At 44.9% G+C, this 17457-nt stretch overlaps 11 protein-coding genes across 11 annotated transcripts; 5 read left to right on the top strand and 6 right to left on the bottom strand.

Annotated features, from left to right (window-relative positions):
* Positions 1 to 218: 218 nt before the first annotated feature.
* Positions 219 to 688, top strand: VTP01DRAFT_7464 (uncharacterized protein; the record flags this gene model as incomplete). Its single annotated transcript, XM_069386479.1, has 3 exons — positions 219 to 377; positions 444 to 533; positions 587 to 688. 3 exons carry the CDS (start codon positions 219 to 221, stop codon positions 686 to 688), a joined length of 351 nt encoding a protein of 116 aa, XP_069241930.1.
* Positions 689 to 1108: 420 nt separating this feature from the next.
* On the top strand, positions 1109 to 2218 carry VTP01DRAFT_7463 (uncharacterized protein; the record flags this gene model as incomplete). Its single annotated transcript, XM_069386478.1, has 3 exons — positions 1109 to 1209; positions 1281 to 2001; positions 2093 to 2218. The coding sequence occupies 3 exons, from the start codon at positions 1109 to 1111 to the stop codon at positions 2216 to 2218; spliced, it is 948 nt and encodes a 315-aa protein (XP_069241929.1).
* A 712-nt stretch (positions 2219 to 2930) lies between these two features.
* On the bottom strand, positions 2931 to 3888 carry VTP01DRAFT_7462 (uncharacterized protein; the record flags this gene model as incomplete). The annotated part of the gene is made up of 2 exons (XM_069386477.1): positions 2931 to 3653; positions 3727 to 3888. 2 exons carry the CDS (start codon positions 3886 to 3888, stop codon positions 2931 to 2933), a joined length of 885 nt encoding a protein of 294 aa, XP_069241928.1.
* Positions 3889 to 4149: 261 nt separating this feature from the next.
* Positions 4150 to 5136, bottom strand: VTP01DRAFT_7461 (uncharacterized protein; the record flags this gene model as incomplete). The annotated part of the gene is made up of 5 exons (XM_069386476.1): positions 4150 to 4286; positions 4375 to 4488; positions 4550 to 4687; positions 4749 to 4940; positions 5022 to 5136. The coding sequence occupies 5 exons, from the start codon at positions 5134 to 5136 to the stop codon at positions 4150 to 4152; spliced, it is 696 nt and encodes a 231-aa protein (XP_069241927.1).
* A 589-nt stretch (positions 5137 to 5725) lies between these two features.
* VTP01DRAFT_7460 (uncharacterized protein) lies at positions 5726 to 6350 on the bottom strand (the record flags this gene model as incomplete). The annotated part of the gene is made up of 3 exons (XM_069386475.1): positions 5726 to 5820; positions 5882 to 6221; positions 6279 to 6350. The coding sequence occupies 3 exons, from the start codon at positions 6348 to 6350 to the stop codon at positions 5726 to 5728; spliced, it is 507 nt and encodes a 168-aa protein (XP_069241926.1).
* Positions 6351 to 7060: 710 nt separating this feature from the next.
* VTP01DRAFT_7459 (uncharacterized protein) lies at positions 7061 to 8419 on the bottom strand (the record flags this gene model as incomplete). Its single annotated transcript, XM_069386473.1, has 7 exons — positions 7061 to 7362; positions 7431 to 7683; positions 7727 to 7789; positions 7856 to 7952; positions 8016 to 8054; positions 8111 to 8199; positions 8267 to 8419. 7 exons carry the CDS (start codon positions 8417 to 8419, stop codon positions 7061 to 7063), a joined length of 996 nt encoding a protein of 331 aa, XP_069241925.1.
* Positions 8420 to 8992: 573 nt separating this feature from the next.
* VTP01DRAFT_7458 (uncharacterized protein) lies at positions 8993 to 11032 on the bottom strand (the record flags this gene model as incomplete). The annotated part of the gene is made up of 8 exons (XM_069386472.1): positions 8993 to 9085; positions 9139 to 9377; positions 9438 to 9450; positions 9509 to 9775; positions 9833 to 9984; positions 10047 to 10102; positions 10159 to 10255; positions 10312 to 11032. The coding sequence occupies 8 exons, from the start codon at positions 11030 to 11032 to the stop codon at positions 8993 to 8995; spliced, it is 1638 nt and encodes a 545-aa protein (XP_069241924.1).
* A 1756-nt stretch (positions 11033 to 12788) lies between these two features.
* Positions 12789 to 13346, bottom strand: VTP01DRAFT_7457 (uncharacterized protein; the record flags this gene model as incomplete). The annotated part of the gene is made up of 1 exon (XM_069386471.1): positions 12789 to 13346. One exon carries the CDS (start codon positions 13344 to 13346, stop codon positions 12789 to 12791), a length of 558 nt encoding a protein of 185 aa, XP_069241923.1.
* A 338-nt stretch (positions 13347 to 13684) lies between these two features.
* On the top strand, positions 13685 to 14359 carry VTP01DRAFT_7456 (40S ribosomal eS28 domain-containing protein; the record flags this gene model as incomplete). The annotated part of the gene is made up of 2 exons (XM_069386470.1): positions 13685 to 13900; positions 14156 to 14359. 2 exons carry the CDS (start codon positions 13685 to 13687, stop codon positions 14357 to 14359), a joined length of 420 nt encoding a protein of 139 aa, XP_069241922.1.
* Positions 14360 to 14606: 247 nt separating this feature from the next.
* Positions 14607 to 15849, top strand: VTP01DRAFT_7455 (uncharacterized protein; the record flags this gene model as incomplete). Its single annotated transcript, XM_069386469.1, has 2 exons — positions 14607 to 14807; positions 14875 to 15849. The coding sequence occupies 2 exons, from the start codon at positions 14607 to 14609 to the stop codon at positions 15847 to 15849; spliced, it is 1176 nt and encodes a 391-aa protein (XP_069241921.1).
* Positions 15850 to 16368: 519 nt separating this feature from the next.
* Positions 16369 to 16953, top strand: VTP01DRAFT_7454 (uncharacterized protein; the record flags this gene model as incomplete). The annotated part of the gene is made up of 4 exons (XM_069386468.1): positions 16369 to 16467; positions 16610 to 16653; positions 16706 to 16814; positions 16873 to 16953. The coding sequence occupies 4 exons, from the start codon at positions 16369 to 16371 to the stop codon at positions 16951 to 16953; spliced, it is 333 nt and encodes a 110-aa protein (XP_069241920.1).
* Positions 16954 to 17457: the final 504 nt, after the last annotated feature.

The raw sequence follows: 17457 nt of genomic DNA, 5'->3' as shown, positions 1-17457 counted from the left end.
TTTCCTCTTTTTTTCTTTTCTTCTCCCAACAATATTGGATGTTCGTCTACTTAATGCCATGCACCATATAGAGCCATTTTTGACCTGTGCAATACAGCAGTAAATCGAGTCTCACTTAATACCAAGCCACGAGGGTAGAATGTCCTCAGCACTTTTTATCACCTGTCAAACAGGGCAAAAGCAACTCGTTCGCAACAATGAGATTAATCACACATAATATGCTGCAGTGCCATGTGAAGAACTGCAATTCAAACAACTTTCCTCTGCAGTTTCAAGACACGCAGGTGGAGCTGATCGAAGCTGATTATAATCCCGAGTTCTTGATCAACATGCTGCCAAAGTTGGAGTGGGAAGCGTTGGTTAACACCGCCTTGCAGGTAAGAGCCGACTGCTATTGCACCGTCCTAACGAGTGATATCACTAAATCATTTCCTTTTGAAAAGTTGGGCATTTCGTCACTGCCAGCACAGATACCCGAAGATGCAGCAAACAACGAAGAGTTTCTGAAAGCGTTACACGGCGTTATTCTCGAGGTAAAGCATAAATTGATTACGAAAGTAGAAGGAAACTGATCTTTGGGCCTTAGACGCATGTGCAGCAAGGCAAGATGGTGTGCCCAAACTGTAAACACGAATACAGAATCAAAGATGGCATCCCCAACATGTTGCTTGCAGAACATGAAATCTAAAAAACACAAATCATCACTTGACGCATCTTACCCGTTTATCCCCTCTTGGCCGCATCCCTCCGAGAAAAAAGTTTCGTCCACTCCCACTGCGCATGAAATAAACACGCATCCTTACTCACATTATGTATTGGTCATGAAGGGGAAAAGATAATTCTTTTTTCCGTCTTTATTCCGCCGAAACCTGAGCCAAAAAAGACGATCTTTAAGAGAGAACATCCGCCAATGAACCAAATTTGGACTTGTCAGCTCAAATTGTCATCCGGAGGGGACGGACAAGCTGTCACACGGAGTCGGCAAGGGAAAAGGCATTGAGTCAGCATTTTCATTTCCAAGGCGCCATATTTCTCTTCCCACTTTCTCTTCTTTCCCTTGGACATTTCCTAATTCTCTTTTCCCTCTCCGTTATCTCTGTTCGATTATATGGCGGCCATCTCCAAGCAGACCTTACCGCCTTTTGGCCACGCGGTAGCAGGATCCGCTGGTGCCATGTTTGCACTTGCTCTCGTGTATCCTTTGGACATGTGAGTGTAGATATACGTATACTCTATATCGTCTCACGCTTACACATTGATCTAAACTTCTCGTACATCAGTATAAAAACGCGCATCCAAGTCCAAGCCAAGCATGAGCAATTGGACGAGAAAGAGCAAGAGCATTACACTTCAGCGTGGGATGGCATCAAACAGATCTTAGATAAGGAAGGTCTATCCGGTCTGTACGCTGGCCTTGGAAGTTCCTTGATCGGTACCGCCTCAACCAACTTTACGTATTTCTACTGCTATTCGCTTGTCCGAAACGCATACAATAAGCGCTACAACCCATCTGGCGGTACGTTATCAACAGCGATGGAACTGATCCTCGGAGCACTTGCCGGAGCCATGACGACGCTTGTAACGACTCCTGTATCGGTTGTAACCACTCGACAACAGACGCTGCCCAGCAACGAGCGACAGGGTGTGCTGAGCACATGTGCCACGATCGTCCAAGAAGAAGGCATCGCCGGTTTGTGGAGAGGTATCCGGCCATCACTCATACTGTGCGTGAATCCTGCCATCACATACGGCAGTTTTGAAAAGGTCAAACAGTTCGTCACTGAGGTTCTCAAATTGCCCTTGACGCCTGGCGTAAACTTTGTTGTCGGTGCACTGAGCAAGACGCTGGCTACAATCGTGACATACCCATACATCATGGCCAAGGTCCGCTTGCAGTGGAAACCTTCCAAGGATATCGAAAACAAGGTAGTCGCTTACAAGAGTGCGGGCGATGTGCTTGCCCGTGTGCTCAAGAGTGAAGGTTTCTTTGGCTGGTACAAGGTAAGAAGAAGAAAAAAAAAGGATTCACCCCCACCACGTGAAAATCCTGTGATGAAGGGATGAGAGAGCTAACTAATGCATGTTGCATCAGGGTATGAGTGCGCAGATCTCCAAGGCCGTGTTGTCGCAAGCTCTTTTGTTCATGATGAAGGATGTTTTCACAAATTACACTGTGATCGCGTATGCGTTGCTGCTCAAGCTTTCACAACGCAAGTGACTCGTTGCCTAGAGTACTTTACATAGATATCACCTATACACACGTATATACACACATACGCACGCTCGTTCTCTTACTCGATCACCGTTTATCACCGCTTTTTCTGTCCTTTTTGTAACATTCGCTTTTTTTTGTTCTTTTTTTTTTTTTTTTCTTTCTCATACAACTTGTGCGCTCTGGCTTTGTATCTAGAGATCTCGTATTCCCATTTCTGCGTGCAGAAAATTCTCAGTTTGTGGGGTAAAAGAGTACTGAACCTTTCCGAAACCGTGGACCTTTTAAATATTATTATTAGATTCTGCACACACACACACACCCAACGAGTAAACTGGTTTCCATGGGGAAAAAGCATAGATATAAGTCTATATTAGAGCAAGGGTATTAACATCGCTGTAGGGTAATAAATATGGGGATATGAAGAAACAAATGTGGGTGTTGTGAGTGTATAGAATGTCAAGTGTGAAGTGTGCATGTGTATGCTTGTGTGTAGTGCGTGAAATAGAGAGTGCGTTTACTCGTGACAGGGTCGTGAATAATGGGAGGTGGGGTTCGCATTAAGGAGCAGAAGAAGAAACATATAGAAATATATATAGTAGAGGTGTCATAGAATAAAGTGCATGAGAAAACAAAATTGGGAATAAACGAAATGAAGAGAGAAAGAAGTCGAACTGCGCCAAAAACGAATTGCAACAATGTCTACTTCAATGTTGGTTTAAGCAGCAACTCGTTCTTTACCTTTCTTTCGGGGTGCTGCTCTCGGACGTTGGACTCCAACGTCTGACCGTCGTCTAGGCCGATCGACTGTTTTTGACGGTCGAAGCGCTGGAAGTGATATGCGATGGTGCACGCCGTTCCATCTCCTTGTCGCGCTGCTTCCAGTGCTGTCATCGGATGTCGGTTCAACGGGTGAGTATTTCAATGGTTTAGGTGGATATTGTGTAATAATAGGTGGTTGGATAGCCGCTGCAGCTGCCGAAAGTACACGATGCTGCTTATCAGTATACTGAGGTATTGCAATTGTTGTGTTGACTACGAGTTTCGATGGCGGTGGCAACGACGAAGACGAGGAGGCATCGTTGTTGTTAGCCAAGGGGCTGGGTTTCCTGTGTGAGGACCAAGAGTTTTGAACTATCGACGAACGCTTATCTGCAGCTGTCCGCGGTCCTCGATCAGAGTGATAGTCGCGCAAGTTGTCATGCGACCGCGATGTGCCCTTTAATGCTTCAATTTTGGAGCGAAGGTACGCAGAGCTGCGACGCAGCAGATCGCCAGCAGAGCGACGTCGCGCTGCTTTATCATCACTCGAGTCAAGTTGGCGCTCCTCGCTGGCAGGAGGTGGTGGAGGTGGTGGAGGTGGTGGCGCCTCCTGCTGTGGCGTTTTCTCAACGGATGCAGCTTCCTCTTCCAAAGACGGCGATGACGATTTTTCTCGGTCCTAAGCAATGCAAAATATCAACATTAAAAACTTTCCTATGTCCAGATAGTCAACCTCGGTGTCGGCGAACTACCTCGAAGCCCTGCATTTCAAAACGTAGCCGATTACGTCGCTTGTCGAATTGACGCAGTAGATCATTAGTGAAGGATTCATCAGTAACAATGTCTTGAGGCAATGGCAAGAGCCAATCGCGTGCCGGATTGGACACGCTCGGACCGGCGAGCGTTGTAGACATGGAAACAATGAAAAAAGAAACTCCAGGTAGTGTTGTTGCCTAGCACAGCAACCTCTCTAACGTTTACGATAATAGAATAAAGAAAAGTAAAGGAAAAAGAAGGATCTATTTTTTTGTGCTCTCTGTTTTCTCGGGTGCCTGAAATAAATATCTTGCACGTGGCAGAGTTACATTGTTGTTGCCGATCAGCATGCCAATCAATGGAGGCTTTGTGTACCTTCTCGATGTGACAGCCATGCAATGGCTACAAGCTTTTATTATTTATTGTTGTTTGCTGTCAAATCCTAATCGGTGGATGGTGTGTGGATCCTGCTCGGTGTGGATCGTATCGAGCTTGTCCCACCACTTGAACAGGAATGTTTTGCAGATAAGCTTGAACCATGGTGTCATGGGGATACCTGGATCACCCAAAGGAGTGGTAGTAGGAGATAGGGAAGCGCATGTTAGTTGCTGACGAGTTTGCGCTTTGCAACCCAAAGGACTTACTGCTATCATCCATCATTGCGCGGAGCTCGTCAGGAGTCACGTATTTATAGTCACGTACTTCATTCTTATTAATATCCAGAGTGACATCCGCCTTTATGAAAAAGATATAGTCGACTTATGAGAACAGGTTAGTTTTCTGAGTAACTTGTTGCATAGGCTCCAATTAGATGCTTACTTTCGTGTTCGCCCCACATTCCGTCGCTAGGTGCCAGGTAATGGATACGTGTCAAGTAATGCAGTTTCTCTAACAAGATCTGCTCAGGGGGGATGCCGAGTTCATGCTGCAACTTGCGCTGAGCCGCCACTCGCGCTCCTTTAATCTCGTTAACATTTTTCTTTCCTTTTCCGAGACGGATACTCTTTGGGAACTTTACCAACTTGGTTCTCCTCGACGAGTTCCAGCATATTACTCAAAGGGTGCGAGCAGCATGTGTTCGTCCACATGTCCGGAAATGTAATCTTCTCGGTCGCCCGTTGCTGCAACAGGAGGCGATTTTGCGAATCAAAGAGAAACACACTGAATGCTCGGTGCAACAATCCTTTGTTAATGTTTTCCATCAAATGGCCTTCATAGCAGACAACAGCATGAGTGAGCGCTAGGTTTTTTTTTTGCTAGCGTTTCCCAGATATTTTCTAGAGATACTTGCAAGTCTTTTTGGATTCGGCACCGATGCGCTTATCATTCTCGTCAACGACAATACACATCTCACCCATAAGACGCACTTGCTCTTCGTCGTAGTTTTGGAGGTCTGGAGCAAGCATTTTGTTGCGTATATCTGAAGAAGAATGAACTGAGCGATATAAGGACACGCTAGCTTTTTATCCTATCAAAATGCCACGGATCACGTGTGCATGCTGTGCTTTCAGGGGGCGGCAGCTCTCCTAATCCGCCAGATCGTTCCCAGAAGTTTAAACAACACGAGATGCATATATAATTCGAAACGATAACGAGGATTTCGCTTCATGCTTGGATATCATCACTTGTTATCATTAGAGAGCCCTCGTATCGTCAAAAGTAATTCAATGGCTTGCAGAACATTGCACAGTTGATAAGGATCAGATGATTTCGAAGTAAGCTGGCACAGTGTATGCAAGCTTCAGTGGATACGTAATGTGGTGTCAACAAGAGTCGATCAACAAGGTGCATGGTAGTTCTGGTTGCACCAATGTAACCGCGGTAATCCTTTTATGGACTACGCTCGGAACAGCAAACGAGATAATAGCGAGTCTAACACTCTTCCAGTCGGTTAAACTGGATGCTTTTTAGCAGCAGTTCTTTTTCTTTCATCTTTTACGACGCATCGTATACAAGAAAATAGGGATTCGGACAACAAATATATGCGATTTTTGACTAGGAGATCCGGAGGCCTAGGAGACCTATGTATACTGCTGCACTTCGACAGCCCGAGCGTTCGTCGCAGATGCGTAAGCTGCATCGAGACGCAGCTGTAGATATTCGGTCTTCTGCCTATTGGAATGTCAACCTCTTCTTATTGCACCACAGTACCTGAAATGGTTCCTTCAATGATTGGCGCCGAGATCCACTCCGTCCGACTTGCTTGGACTTCGAGGCCAGGAACATCCTTTTGGAACAAGGTAATGCTTCCGTAATCTGTATGCGCGCCTGCACGCACAGGTTCTGAGATGCTAGTCTTCTCGCCGCATGGATACTTGAGGAGCCGAAGCGTAGGATTCGTCTGAGGATCGTCGTATGCATGACGCTGGATAAAACCATTCTTTACCACCGAGTTCTTCCGGGGTCTATTCGTACAACGGAAACAAGTTATTACGGAGTAAGACGCCAAAGCAAATGCTTCAAGGATTTGTTTAGATGTTTCGATACAAGTCTGGGTACACCGTGAGAGCCGTAAAAATGCGGCATCAACAGATATGCAGCTCCTTACACTCCAAAACTGCTGGCCATCATCCTTGTTTTTCCTCAGAAATGGCTGGCAGTGGCTCCTGACTTGCGCCATTTCTAAAGGGACCAAACTTGAAAGCTCTTAGTCAAATATGTACAATCTAGTTGCCATTACTTACTGCAAACGTAATTGATATGTGCATTGGGATGTCATACTCTTTTGTATCGCATTTCCCTAATGCCTGTAGTCAATCTGTGCTAAGAACTTGTAGTTTCCTGTATGTATCTTTGGGCTGTTTATTTCTGCACAAGCATGCCAGTGTAGCCTCACAATACTACGCGACAAACTGTCTTCATCATCCAGCGCGAATAATCTCGTTCGCTTAAGGACATCATCGAGCAGTACGTAGTGTCGAAAGAGCGCCGACATAAAGGGATAGTAAGGCGGCTTCGTTTTACAAATCTCAGCTGACCAAGTGTGCGTTTGTAGAGACGGTGTGCCGATAGCCAGGCTTATTATTACTGAGCAGCGTCACAGGAGAATTTATGTAATGTCATAAGCAATTCAATGGCTTATGAAGCATTACGTAGCTGATAAACGGCGGAAAACTTCGAAGCAAACTTTGGATGTGTATGCAAATTTCGTGAACGCGTAATGTTATTGTTAGACAATCCTTTTATGGAATATGTTCGGAACAGCGAAGTAACCCTTCCAGCTGATTAGCTGGGTAAGTTTATTTCTTCTTTCACAGCATGAGGAACTAGGAATTATTTAGCAGGAATATGCGATTCTCGAGTAGGAGACTCCTAGGAGAATTATATACATTACTGCACTTTGACAGCCTGAGCGTTCGTTGCAGATACGTAAGCTGCATCGAGACGCAGCTGTAGATATTCGGCGGAAGTCAAGATCTTGCCGGGTGGGATGCCAACTTCTTGTTGCACCACGGCGTCCTCGGGAACGATCGAACTGGGAATGGGCGCCAGCGTGGCGTCTCGCAAAGGTTGGTTGAAACAAGCGATCGAGTATCGGTCCATCTCCTGATGTTCGGGTATAAAGACAACTCTGTGCACAGTGGACTTGAATAGACCGTTCGTCCAATACTCCAAGATCCTCCCAACATTTACTAGTATTGTTGTGAAAACGGTCAGAGTAAGACATTTTCCGTGGTCATCCTTTGCAACAGAGTATTACCTAAAATGGATCCTTCAATGATAGGCGCCGAGATCCACTCCGTCCGACTTGCTTGGACTTCGAGGCCAGGAACATCCTTTTGGAACAAGGTAATGCTTCCATAATCCGTATGCGCGCCTGCACGCACAGGTTCTGAGAAGCTGTTCTTTTCGCCGCATGGATACTTGAGGAAACGAAGCGTCGGATTCGCTTGAGGATTGTCGTATGCATGACGCTGGCTAAACCATTTTTTACCACCATGCTCTTCCGGGATCTATTCGTACAACGGATACAGGTTACTACGGACAATAAAACACCAAACTTGCCTCGAGTGCGATTGCAAATGCTTCAACGATTTGCTTAGATGTTTCGTTGCAAGCCTGAGCGCATTTTGAGAATGATCAGAAACATGCAGAATCAGCAGATATTGCTATACAGATCCTTACACTCCAGAACTGTTGAATAGCAATCTTCTTTTCTTCAAAAACTGCTGGCAGCGGCTGCTGACTTGAGCCGTTTCTGAACGGACCAAAGTTGAAAGCTCTTGTAAAATAATCTAGTTAGTCTTGATGCAATAATGCAATCAATATGACTGGGAGGACTTACTCTTTGGTATCGCCTTGTCGCTGATGTCTTGGGTCCAATCTGTAAAAGGAAATTAAGAATATGTAGTTTCCTGCATGCATCGTTAGGCTGCTTACTTTTGCACAAACATGCCGGTATAGCCACGATTGTTCATGATTGCATACATGTTTTTCTCTTCGTATGGAAGATCGTAAAACTCCTTGCTCTAACAGAATTTGTTAGCCTATATGTCGCAAAAAGCATGACTTTCCAAATGTTATTAATTGCCATACTATTTGGAAAGCACGGTCCACCAATTCTTGTCTGACTGGATGGTTTGTTACGTAGAAGAAACCAATGTTACTGCAGGCATCAAAGACTTGCTTTGCGATTTCTGCAGATCTTGCAGAAAAGTTGCCAAAATCGATGATAGGAATGGTCGCCATAATGTCAGTTCTCACGCTTGAAATGCCTAGTCGTCGAAACAATAGAGTGCCACTATATATAGCACATTGACGTTATCGGGTCGATAAGATAAGCGGTTATGTCGATGGGAAAAAAACAAGAGGAGTGCTAGTGTTTATAGCTTATCTGCCCGAAAATATCGATAAGGCAAAGTCTCTGTGTTCCACAAGCATAGCAAACTGTCATTTGATAGCCATTGTCCAAGCCCGCAAGGCGGCTTGAAGAAAACAAAAGCACTCTATCTCGGCAAAGCATTAATCCTTTTTCACATATGGAGTTGCCCTAGCCACTTATGTTTCCAAGAATCCGGATCCTCCTTTCCATGTAATCCGAATAACCGGATTTCAAAGCAAACCGCTTCACATTGAGACAGTGCGTAGAACGATTATATATACCAAATTTTTTTCGAGAGGTTGACAGTTTCTTATGTTAAGAAGCGAAAAGCGACCATGCGAGAATAATTAGTAAAGGAAAAAGAAATCAATGCGTGTCTTGGAGTGTGAAGGGTACGTTTAAGCAAAGGAAGGCGAGCGTAAAGGAAATGGATGATGCTATTATGAATGCTTTGAAAACAACTGGTATTTTCCCTTTACTACCTGTGCAAAGGGTAATCTGGTTTTTGACCCGTCTGTTCGCTGAATGATAACCTACAAAAAACCTGAGTATCCGAATACTATAATAATCGACGAAATGAATTTACCTCGGTATCTGTAGCCGACAGGAACTTGGCACTAAATCGCCCTGCTGTCGCATCTACAATCGTAAATTGATCTCCCTTCCGAAATACTTGGCCGTGGTAGAATAATTGCCCTTGATTGGTATATACGGGCCCAGAAGCATTTAAAGACGTCGTGCTTGCTATGCTATTTACGTTCAGCCCATGCCGTACATGCTTCGACGTTGACGCATTTCCACTTCTTTCAGCATCCATATCATTTGCTACATTGCGACTAACGTCAGTGAAAATTACTAGTGTTCATTTCCTTTCGTTCTACGTACATTTCCTTGTTAGCTACATAATAATGTATTAGATCCTCTGTATACTACTGCCTGATATGTTCAGAGCTTACCCCTAATGCATTCAGATCATCCTCGATCGTTTTCATAGGTAGCCCTTCAGCACCCGGAGCTCTAGGGAAGCCAATAGATCGTTGTAACCGATGCAATTCTTTGCTTTCCTGACCCATTTGTCTCTTCCTCGGCATTAGCACGTTGGGATCGGGTACTCTATCAGCATCCGAGAGCGGTTCGTTCAGCTTCTCGCGTTCATTATCGAGCTCCAATCGTTTGCGACTTAATGATGATATTATACGTCGTCTCAAAGCACCCTTTCCCGCCTATATCACAAATCAGCGTCACGTGTTTAACTACGGAAAATCCAACCTATCACTTACAATAAAGTCGACGTTAGCCTGGTACTCAAGTCCTTCAAATTGTTGTTGATGATTCATTCGTTTATATTTCCGCCAGGCTTCCGCTGTCTTTATGCGTTTGCTTCGTTTCTCTTCAATAGTTTTCATCATGGCCACTAACTCTGGATGTGTTCCTAAAATACATGCAAAAGCATAAGTTGCATGTAAGCACCACAGAAAAATAAAAGAGATGTACCTTGTGCAATCATCAATGCTTCTTCGTTGAGCTCTGCCATCTTCTCTTGATACATTCTATAAGTCCTGTATAAGAAAAACATACTAGTCATATCCCATTCTTAGATATTTACTTGTCTCTCAGTCGGGCAAACTCGACCTCGATCTTTGTAAGCGCTTCTAATGCTTCCGTATGCCATCGTTCATATTCCTCGCTGCCATCTTCATCGTCTGCGTCCTGATGTTAGAAAATTGATCTGACATATAAATGCAACAGAAAAATGTACCTTCATGCGCTTTTGCATTACTCTGCTCTTCCTCCTTTGTAGGTAAACTAGGCGTATCTTTCTCGGTTTCATCCCGGTCATTGCCCTCGTCATTGCCATTTTCCTGCTCTGTCTTTGGAGAACCTGGAGGATCCTTCTCCTTGTCGCCATTCTCCAACGTCGCTACTGCCAGCAAGGATCCTTCCTTTTTATTCAGAACTTTGCTGGCTCTTCTTTTATCCCATTCTTCCTGTTCAATTGCATCTGAATTCCGCCGTTTTTTTCCCGGCTTTTTTCCAGCGGAAGGGCTGTCTTCATTTGCATCTTGTACATGATCAGTGGTGCTGTTTTCGTTTTCTTGATCCTTTGACGGGGATACCGGATCATCCTCTTGCCTTTCTTCTTGTTCTTCTCCCTCGTCTTCCTCATCCACGCGATCATCCATGTCCATTGGCGCGTTGCTCAGAGTATCCGAGCTGTCTGAAGAAAATAAGGCTTCTGATGATCCTCCCAAGACTATATCGTCCTCGTCGTTGATATCTATCTTATCAGTAGGAGTTAGGGAGCCGTCCCCGTCATCCAGGGCAAAGTCGTCTTCTTCGAGAGCACTGCCATGAGGAGGGTCCTCCTCATCACTAAGCTCTGACGGTGAGGAACCCAGTGATAACCTGGACGAATCAGGCCGGGTAGAGACATCATCGTCGATGCCGTCACTTGAGAGTACGGAATGTGAAGCTTCCATTAAACGAAAACTTGTGTAGAGAGTAGTAGTTGCTTCACCGGTAAAAGATAAATCACGTAGAGGGACGGTGACAGTACGAGACAAGTGTCAAGCACGGTGTACAGGTAAGGGGAAAGTAGCCAGCGCCTTCAGTTTAGAGCACAGTGGCGTTACAAATTGGAAGCAGTTCACGACCGTACAGGCTAGGTGTAGCTGCGTTGCTGGTTTTTCGTCTGTGATTAGCAGAAAAGAGGGGTGTTATTGAAAGGCACAAGCTGACGAGAAAGCAACTTGCGGCATTTTTAACCTCCGAGAACGTAACGTTTGGTCTTTGCGACACACCAACACCGCAACAACGGTCCTCCAAGCTACTAGCGCATACAAGCCGTAAGCGTATATTTGCGTCGTAGCTCGATGGCAATAAATATATTAATTATCGATCGATATTTCTATCTTTCCCATCCAAATACATTCGTTTCGAACAAGGTGATCAATTATGGTATGTATAAACTTAACGAACTTATCGACATATGCTCTTGAGAGAGACATGAACACCGCAATGTTCTTTCTTATCCCATCCCTTTTGTCTCTTACTTGGACAGGTATACTGTTCTTTGTATTTCGGGTTTGTTGTATTTTTAGCCACTTTTTAGCCACAAATCAGCTTTGCATACTGGTTTTTTTGAATTCGAATTCCCGCTGAAAGTGAATGTGTGCCGTAAGCACGTGACCGTTTTGATCGAAGCAGAACTCGATGCTTACGATAATTTGTCTATTGGTCTCTCTCAACACAAAACTAGGCAGAAGCCAAAGATTTCTGGAAGAGACAAAGGTAAAATTTTTTACTTCTATTGTTTCTGGATCTATTATATGATTGTTGTGCCACCTCCACCATTATTGAACATTGATCAATCCATAAATACGACAGTGAAAATTAAGCAGATTTACGAGCGTAGGCAATGATCGTGAGTTTATCTTTTGTCTATTTTTTCACATGCTTACGGTAGTGCTTGAACTGGTTGACAATGGTATCAATCGCTTTGGCTGAACATTGAAATGTCATTGTTATTGTCTTTATTGTCGCATTAAGCAAGCAACTTATATTAATATTTTTTTATGAAGTACGTAGACAAGCCGCTTGCGTACATTGCTCACAAAGGCGTCATCTCGTCGAACACGCTTTCTTTTTATAACTGTTGTTATAAAGGACTGCTTGTTTTTGGCACGCCAGTATCCAAAGTCCCTTTCAGCACCTCCGCGTTTCGGAACCGGGACACATAATACAGAAATTCGCCCAAATATTTCAGCATTTGAACGCGCTGGCGCCGGCGCGTACTTTCCCGGTAAGTTATCCCAGCATGGCAGAAAGCTACGCCGAAACACTTTGCGCGTAGGAAATTCCAGATCCATTCCACCACGGGTTATTGGTTTCACTATGAAATCGCATTGTGATTGCGAAGATAGCTGGCGTTGAGAGTCCCTTAAGCGTCGAAAAAAACGGTTCCAGTTGCCATATCCCTTCAATGATAGCGATACTGAAGGCCTGAACTTGGAGCCGAATCTTAGGGCCATTCGACCTGTTCAGAATATACCAGCGAGTGAACAGGGAGGGTCAACCAAGGGGTTAATTCGTTGGCCGAGAGTCTAGGTCCGCAGTGGACACAAAATGTGTCGTACCTGTGAAGGCAAAACAACGTCAGGACGGATGCAGGACCAGTCGACTTGTAGGCCTAACCTATCCGCAGTGCGAGAAGCTGTGCGAAATGGACCTAGCTGCTTAGCTGCATATGTACGCAGGTCCGGGAAGACTAGAGGGATTAAAGACAGTGGGAGTATCGCACGCCGTTCGCAGGACGTGTGCCAGAATGAGTAGCGCAAAGGACTTTGAGGCTGAGGAATCGAATCCTAGCAGCGGAAGAAGCCAACGCGGCAAAGCAGAGTGTTGAAAGACAGGATCTAGGATTGCCATACCGCCTTCAGATCGTGGACGAGCCAAAGACTTAAAACTGATACGAGGAATGCTGCGATTATTTATAAGTTGTCCAATGATTGAGTGAAAGCAACGCAGGAAGGACAGAGATACAGGCAAGGTTCTGGAACAGTGCCAAATACGACTTCGAATAAGCGAGTTGGCGACTAGACCGCAACCAGCAATTGAGAGAGACCGTTGTGAGAGCAAGTTGACATGAGTGCGAGCTATCATAAGACACTCGTCAAGAAATCGATTAAGTTGTTGAGCATCGTGAGTTAAGGATAACCAAGGTATATGGTTGATGTAGGGGAGGAGTAATCTGGCCACCAGGTGATATTCTCGTCTCGTAAAGCTTCGATCCATTCCAGATGCCGTCTACCGGATAGGGAAATTGCGGCCGTCTTGCGTCGACTTAAATAAGCATTAGCAGCCTTCCCATAGAGATCAAGCAGTTGGACCGAAATGGCAAGTGCATATTGTTAATCGAAAAGAATGTCTATCTATTTCTTTCCAAAGGTTTAAATTTGATTGAGTGCGATGCAAAATTGATGCTCCAATGCAAATTATCGATCACTCAATCAATAACAGCAGTTTCAACAAGCCACTGGTTCATGCTCCACGTACGGGTAAATGTTCATACCGCCTGTGAACAAGAGAAGGCCAAGGTAAAGTAAACTCCTCCTCTTCTCCTACAAGTCGATATGGTAAGTAGAAAGTTGATATTTTATCTCCAGCAGGATCTTGAAGGATGGATGATGGGTTACGGTTATGGATGGAATTGGATGGATGCTCGAAAATATTGCGGTCAGTCGACATATCTATGCACATTACACCAGAATGGACATGTCATTACGAATGCATACGATACCGAACAACATCGCGGCAATGCAGATTTGAACGTCAAAGAAATCTATAACGTCCTTTACTCTTTGAACACTACCGAAAGTTTGCATCTGCAACTTAATAGGTTACGATTGTACGCTGGATAATACAACCGCAAAAGCGTAAAATGCGAAAATTGCTAGATATGTCGACTGTCATGCACAAATGCAAGAGTCAGTTAAATATTCGACGTGAAAAAGACAAAGAGAGAGGAAGAGAGAGATTATGGCTGGAATAGACGGTTGTATCATGGATAGAATGAGGACGAGTTTGTAACGCGGTTGTTGTAGGACGCCCAAAAGCAGCCCGTAAAGCTTGCCCGCGTTATCAAGGTTCTCGGCCGCACTGGCTCTCGTGGTGGTGTTACTCAGGTCCGCGTTGAATTCATGGACGATACCAACCGTAGCATTATCCGCAACGTCAAGGGTCCCGTCCGCGAAAACGACATTCTCTGCCTTTTGGAATCCGAACGCGAAGCCCGCCGTCTTCGTTAAATTCTATAGCCTTGCTGTACAATCAATGCATGTAAACTTCGATGATATTTCAATGCATTAAAAAAATGTAAACCTCTTGCGAACTTCAACGCATAATGGAAAGGTCGATTTCTTGGACTCAGAGTGATTGGGATTGGTGCAGCGCGGCTGTTCCTGAATTGTGGCTTCGATTGAATTTAAGTAAGTGCGGTGAGTCAGGACTCTTGACAGTTTCCTCTCGAGTTTCCTTTCTTGTATTCCAAATACAATGTCCCCATTGTCTGTTGAAGAAAAGTACAACCTAATTACCCGGAACTTGCAAGAAGTTATCGGTGGGGACGAAATTAAAAAGATCCTCGCTGAGCGAGACTTGAAATTGTACTGGGGCACTGCACCCACCGGCCGTCCGCACGTTGGTTACTTTGTGCCAATGACCAAGATTGCAGACTTTTTGGCTGCTGGTGTAGAGGTAACTAGAATTGAGCTGCCATCGACTGCGCAGGGTTGACAGTGGCCTTAACAAATTCGAATAACAGGTCAAGATCTTGCTTGCAGATTTGCATGCGTTCCTGGATAACATGAAAGCACCTTTGGAACTCGTCAAACACCGAGTCAAATACTACGAAGCAATTATCAAGGCTGTCTTGAAATCTATCGGTGTTCCTATCGACAAGTTGACGTTTGTTATCGGCTCCAGCTTCGAATTATCACCAGAATATACCATGGACAACTTTAAATTGGCAGCATGCGTAACGGAGCATGATGCCAAAAAAGCTGGTGCAGAAGTTGTCAAGCAAGTTGCATCTCCGTTACTGTCTGGTCTGCTCTACCCAGGCATGCAGGCTTTGGATGAAGAATACTTGAAAGTAGATGCTCAATTTGGTGGTGTCGATCAGCGCAAGATCTTTGTATTTGCCGAAAAGTACCTTCCTCAACTCGGGTACGCTAAGCGTTCTCACTTAATGAACCCTATGGTTCCTGGCTTGGCCGGAGCCAAGATGTCTTCTTCTGATCCAGACTCCAAGATTGACTTTTTGGATGATGCAAAGGCTGTGCAAAAGAAGATCAAGAAAGCATTCTGCGAAGAGGGCAACATTACCGAAAACGGTCTCCTTTCATTCCTCAAGTTTGTCTACTTCCCTCTCAAGAGCTTGAGCACTCCCGAGCCCAAGTTTGTCTGCCCACGACCTGAAAAGTGGGGTGGCGATATTGTTTACGACAGCTATGAAAAGTTAGAAGAAGACTTCAAGAATAAGCAGCTGCATCCAGGCGATCTCAAGTCTGGTGTTATTCAAGTTATCAACGAGCTTCTGGACCCTATCCGCAAAGCATTTGAGGACCCAGAGATGAAGAAGCTTGAAGAGTTGGCCTACCCTCCACCAGTAGTAGAGAAGAAGGAAAAGAAGGTCAAGAACAAGAAGAAGGCGTCTTTGCAAGAAAATGGTAACGCCCAACAAACCAAGCAAGCAGAGAAGCCAGCAGCAGAAGAACCAGCAAAGGAAAACCAATAAATGTGTTCATGCTTTTTTTGTACCCTACGGACCGGTTCGACTCAACGAGTGTGTATTTAACGAATAGGGAAATCGCAGACTGACGAGTTGGAGTGTAGGTTGGAGGAGGTGGGGGAATTTGCTGGTGGTCGAAAGAGGAGGAGGAGAAGAAGATAATGACGACGCAGGGAAAAAATAGGATACGTCAGTTGGGTAAAAAGGCAGGCAGGAGCGAAGCGCAAAGAAAATGATTTGTGGGAGGAGGAATGGTACAATACGCAGAATGAATGAATGACATTCAGTCCGGTCCAGCCAGAAACGGTCTCGGAATTTCGCTCTCTTTCTTTCCTGTTTTCCTCGACTGTGCCTGCTTTGCGTAAACCCTCTTTCCATGCACCTTGTCCCCCCAACACTATTTGAATCGAGCAAAGACAAGTTAAAGTAACATTCTCGCCGCCGTAGCTATCTACCAGCGTCTGTCCGAGCCTTATCGCAAGCGACCTTTATTCCTGCACTATTCGTTTTTGGGTGAACGCATATATGGGTCTCAAGTATCGCACGTATCTTGACGGTACAGCTATATATGGCTGCCTCAACTGCAAGACACATCTGACGACTGCCGATGCTATCATATCGAGGGTATGCTAATGATTCCAGGAAACCAAGATGGGTGGGGTGAGGGAAGAAAGTGTGTCCGGTCAAGGGGTTGGTCGATTGGTTGGAGGGGAGGAGTTTAATGGTGCACTTAAGTTCATGCTGATTCGGGTCACACATATTGCAGCAATTTCAAGGTCAATACGGCCAAGCATATCTTTTCCATTACGTGTAAGTTCTGTGCATGCAATGAGTGATACACTATTGACACACTTTCAACTAGCGTCAATATCTTTGAAGGCGAAGCTGAAGATCGTGCCATGACGACAGGGTTGCACACAGTCCGGGATATTTCATGCACAAAGTGCCACACTGTCCTGGGGTGGACTTACGTGAGTTGGTTGCAAAAAAGGTCATCCGCATCTCACGGATGCACTAACCGTGCTGCAGGTCAGAGCTTACAGCGAGGACAACAAGTACAAGGAAGGAAAGTTCATTCTGGAGAAAAAACTATTGACTGACGTAAAATGAGCAGAAGATTGCCAGCATAGACAGCTTCACTGATATATAGGCTTCAAAGTGCAAGTTGTTGCAGATCAGATAAAGCTTTTGCCTCCATTTTACTTAGGAATTGCTACAGACTTCCACTATCGGCTCAGGCATTGGGTGTCCCTGTGACCTGGGCTGACATTCATGTTGTCCACCACCGCTGTGCACATGTCCTGTGTGCGTTGCTCGCTCCGCACTTGTTCCAAAAGATGTTTCAGAAGCCAACGTGAATTTTACACTGTTTGCCGGGCCCAAACAGCTAAATTGATTTATACTATCTAAACTACATATGGAGGAATCGATTCCCATACACTGCGACGAGTGCTGCTTTGATAACATGGCTGGGCGCACCACGTTTCTTCTTACAATGTTACATACGTTATGTTGCATCTACTTCACTCGCTGCCATACGTCATATTCCATTCACTGCTCTGTTAAAACTTGTGGAAAAATAGGGGACATACTCAAAGAGACAACTGTGATGAA

This window comes from Rhizomucor pusillus (assembly GCF_041956525.1).
Source record: "Rhizomucor pusillus strain CBS 183.67 unplaced genomic scaffold VTP01scaffold_4, whole genome shotgun sequence".
NCBI lineage: Eukaryota > Fungi > Mucoromycota > Mucoromycetes > Mucorales > Lichtheimiaceae > Rhizomucor > Rhizomucor pusillus.
The sequence above is the reverse complement of the archived record's forward strand: the minus strand, read 5'-3'. Positions and strand labels throughout refer to the sequence as shown.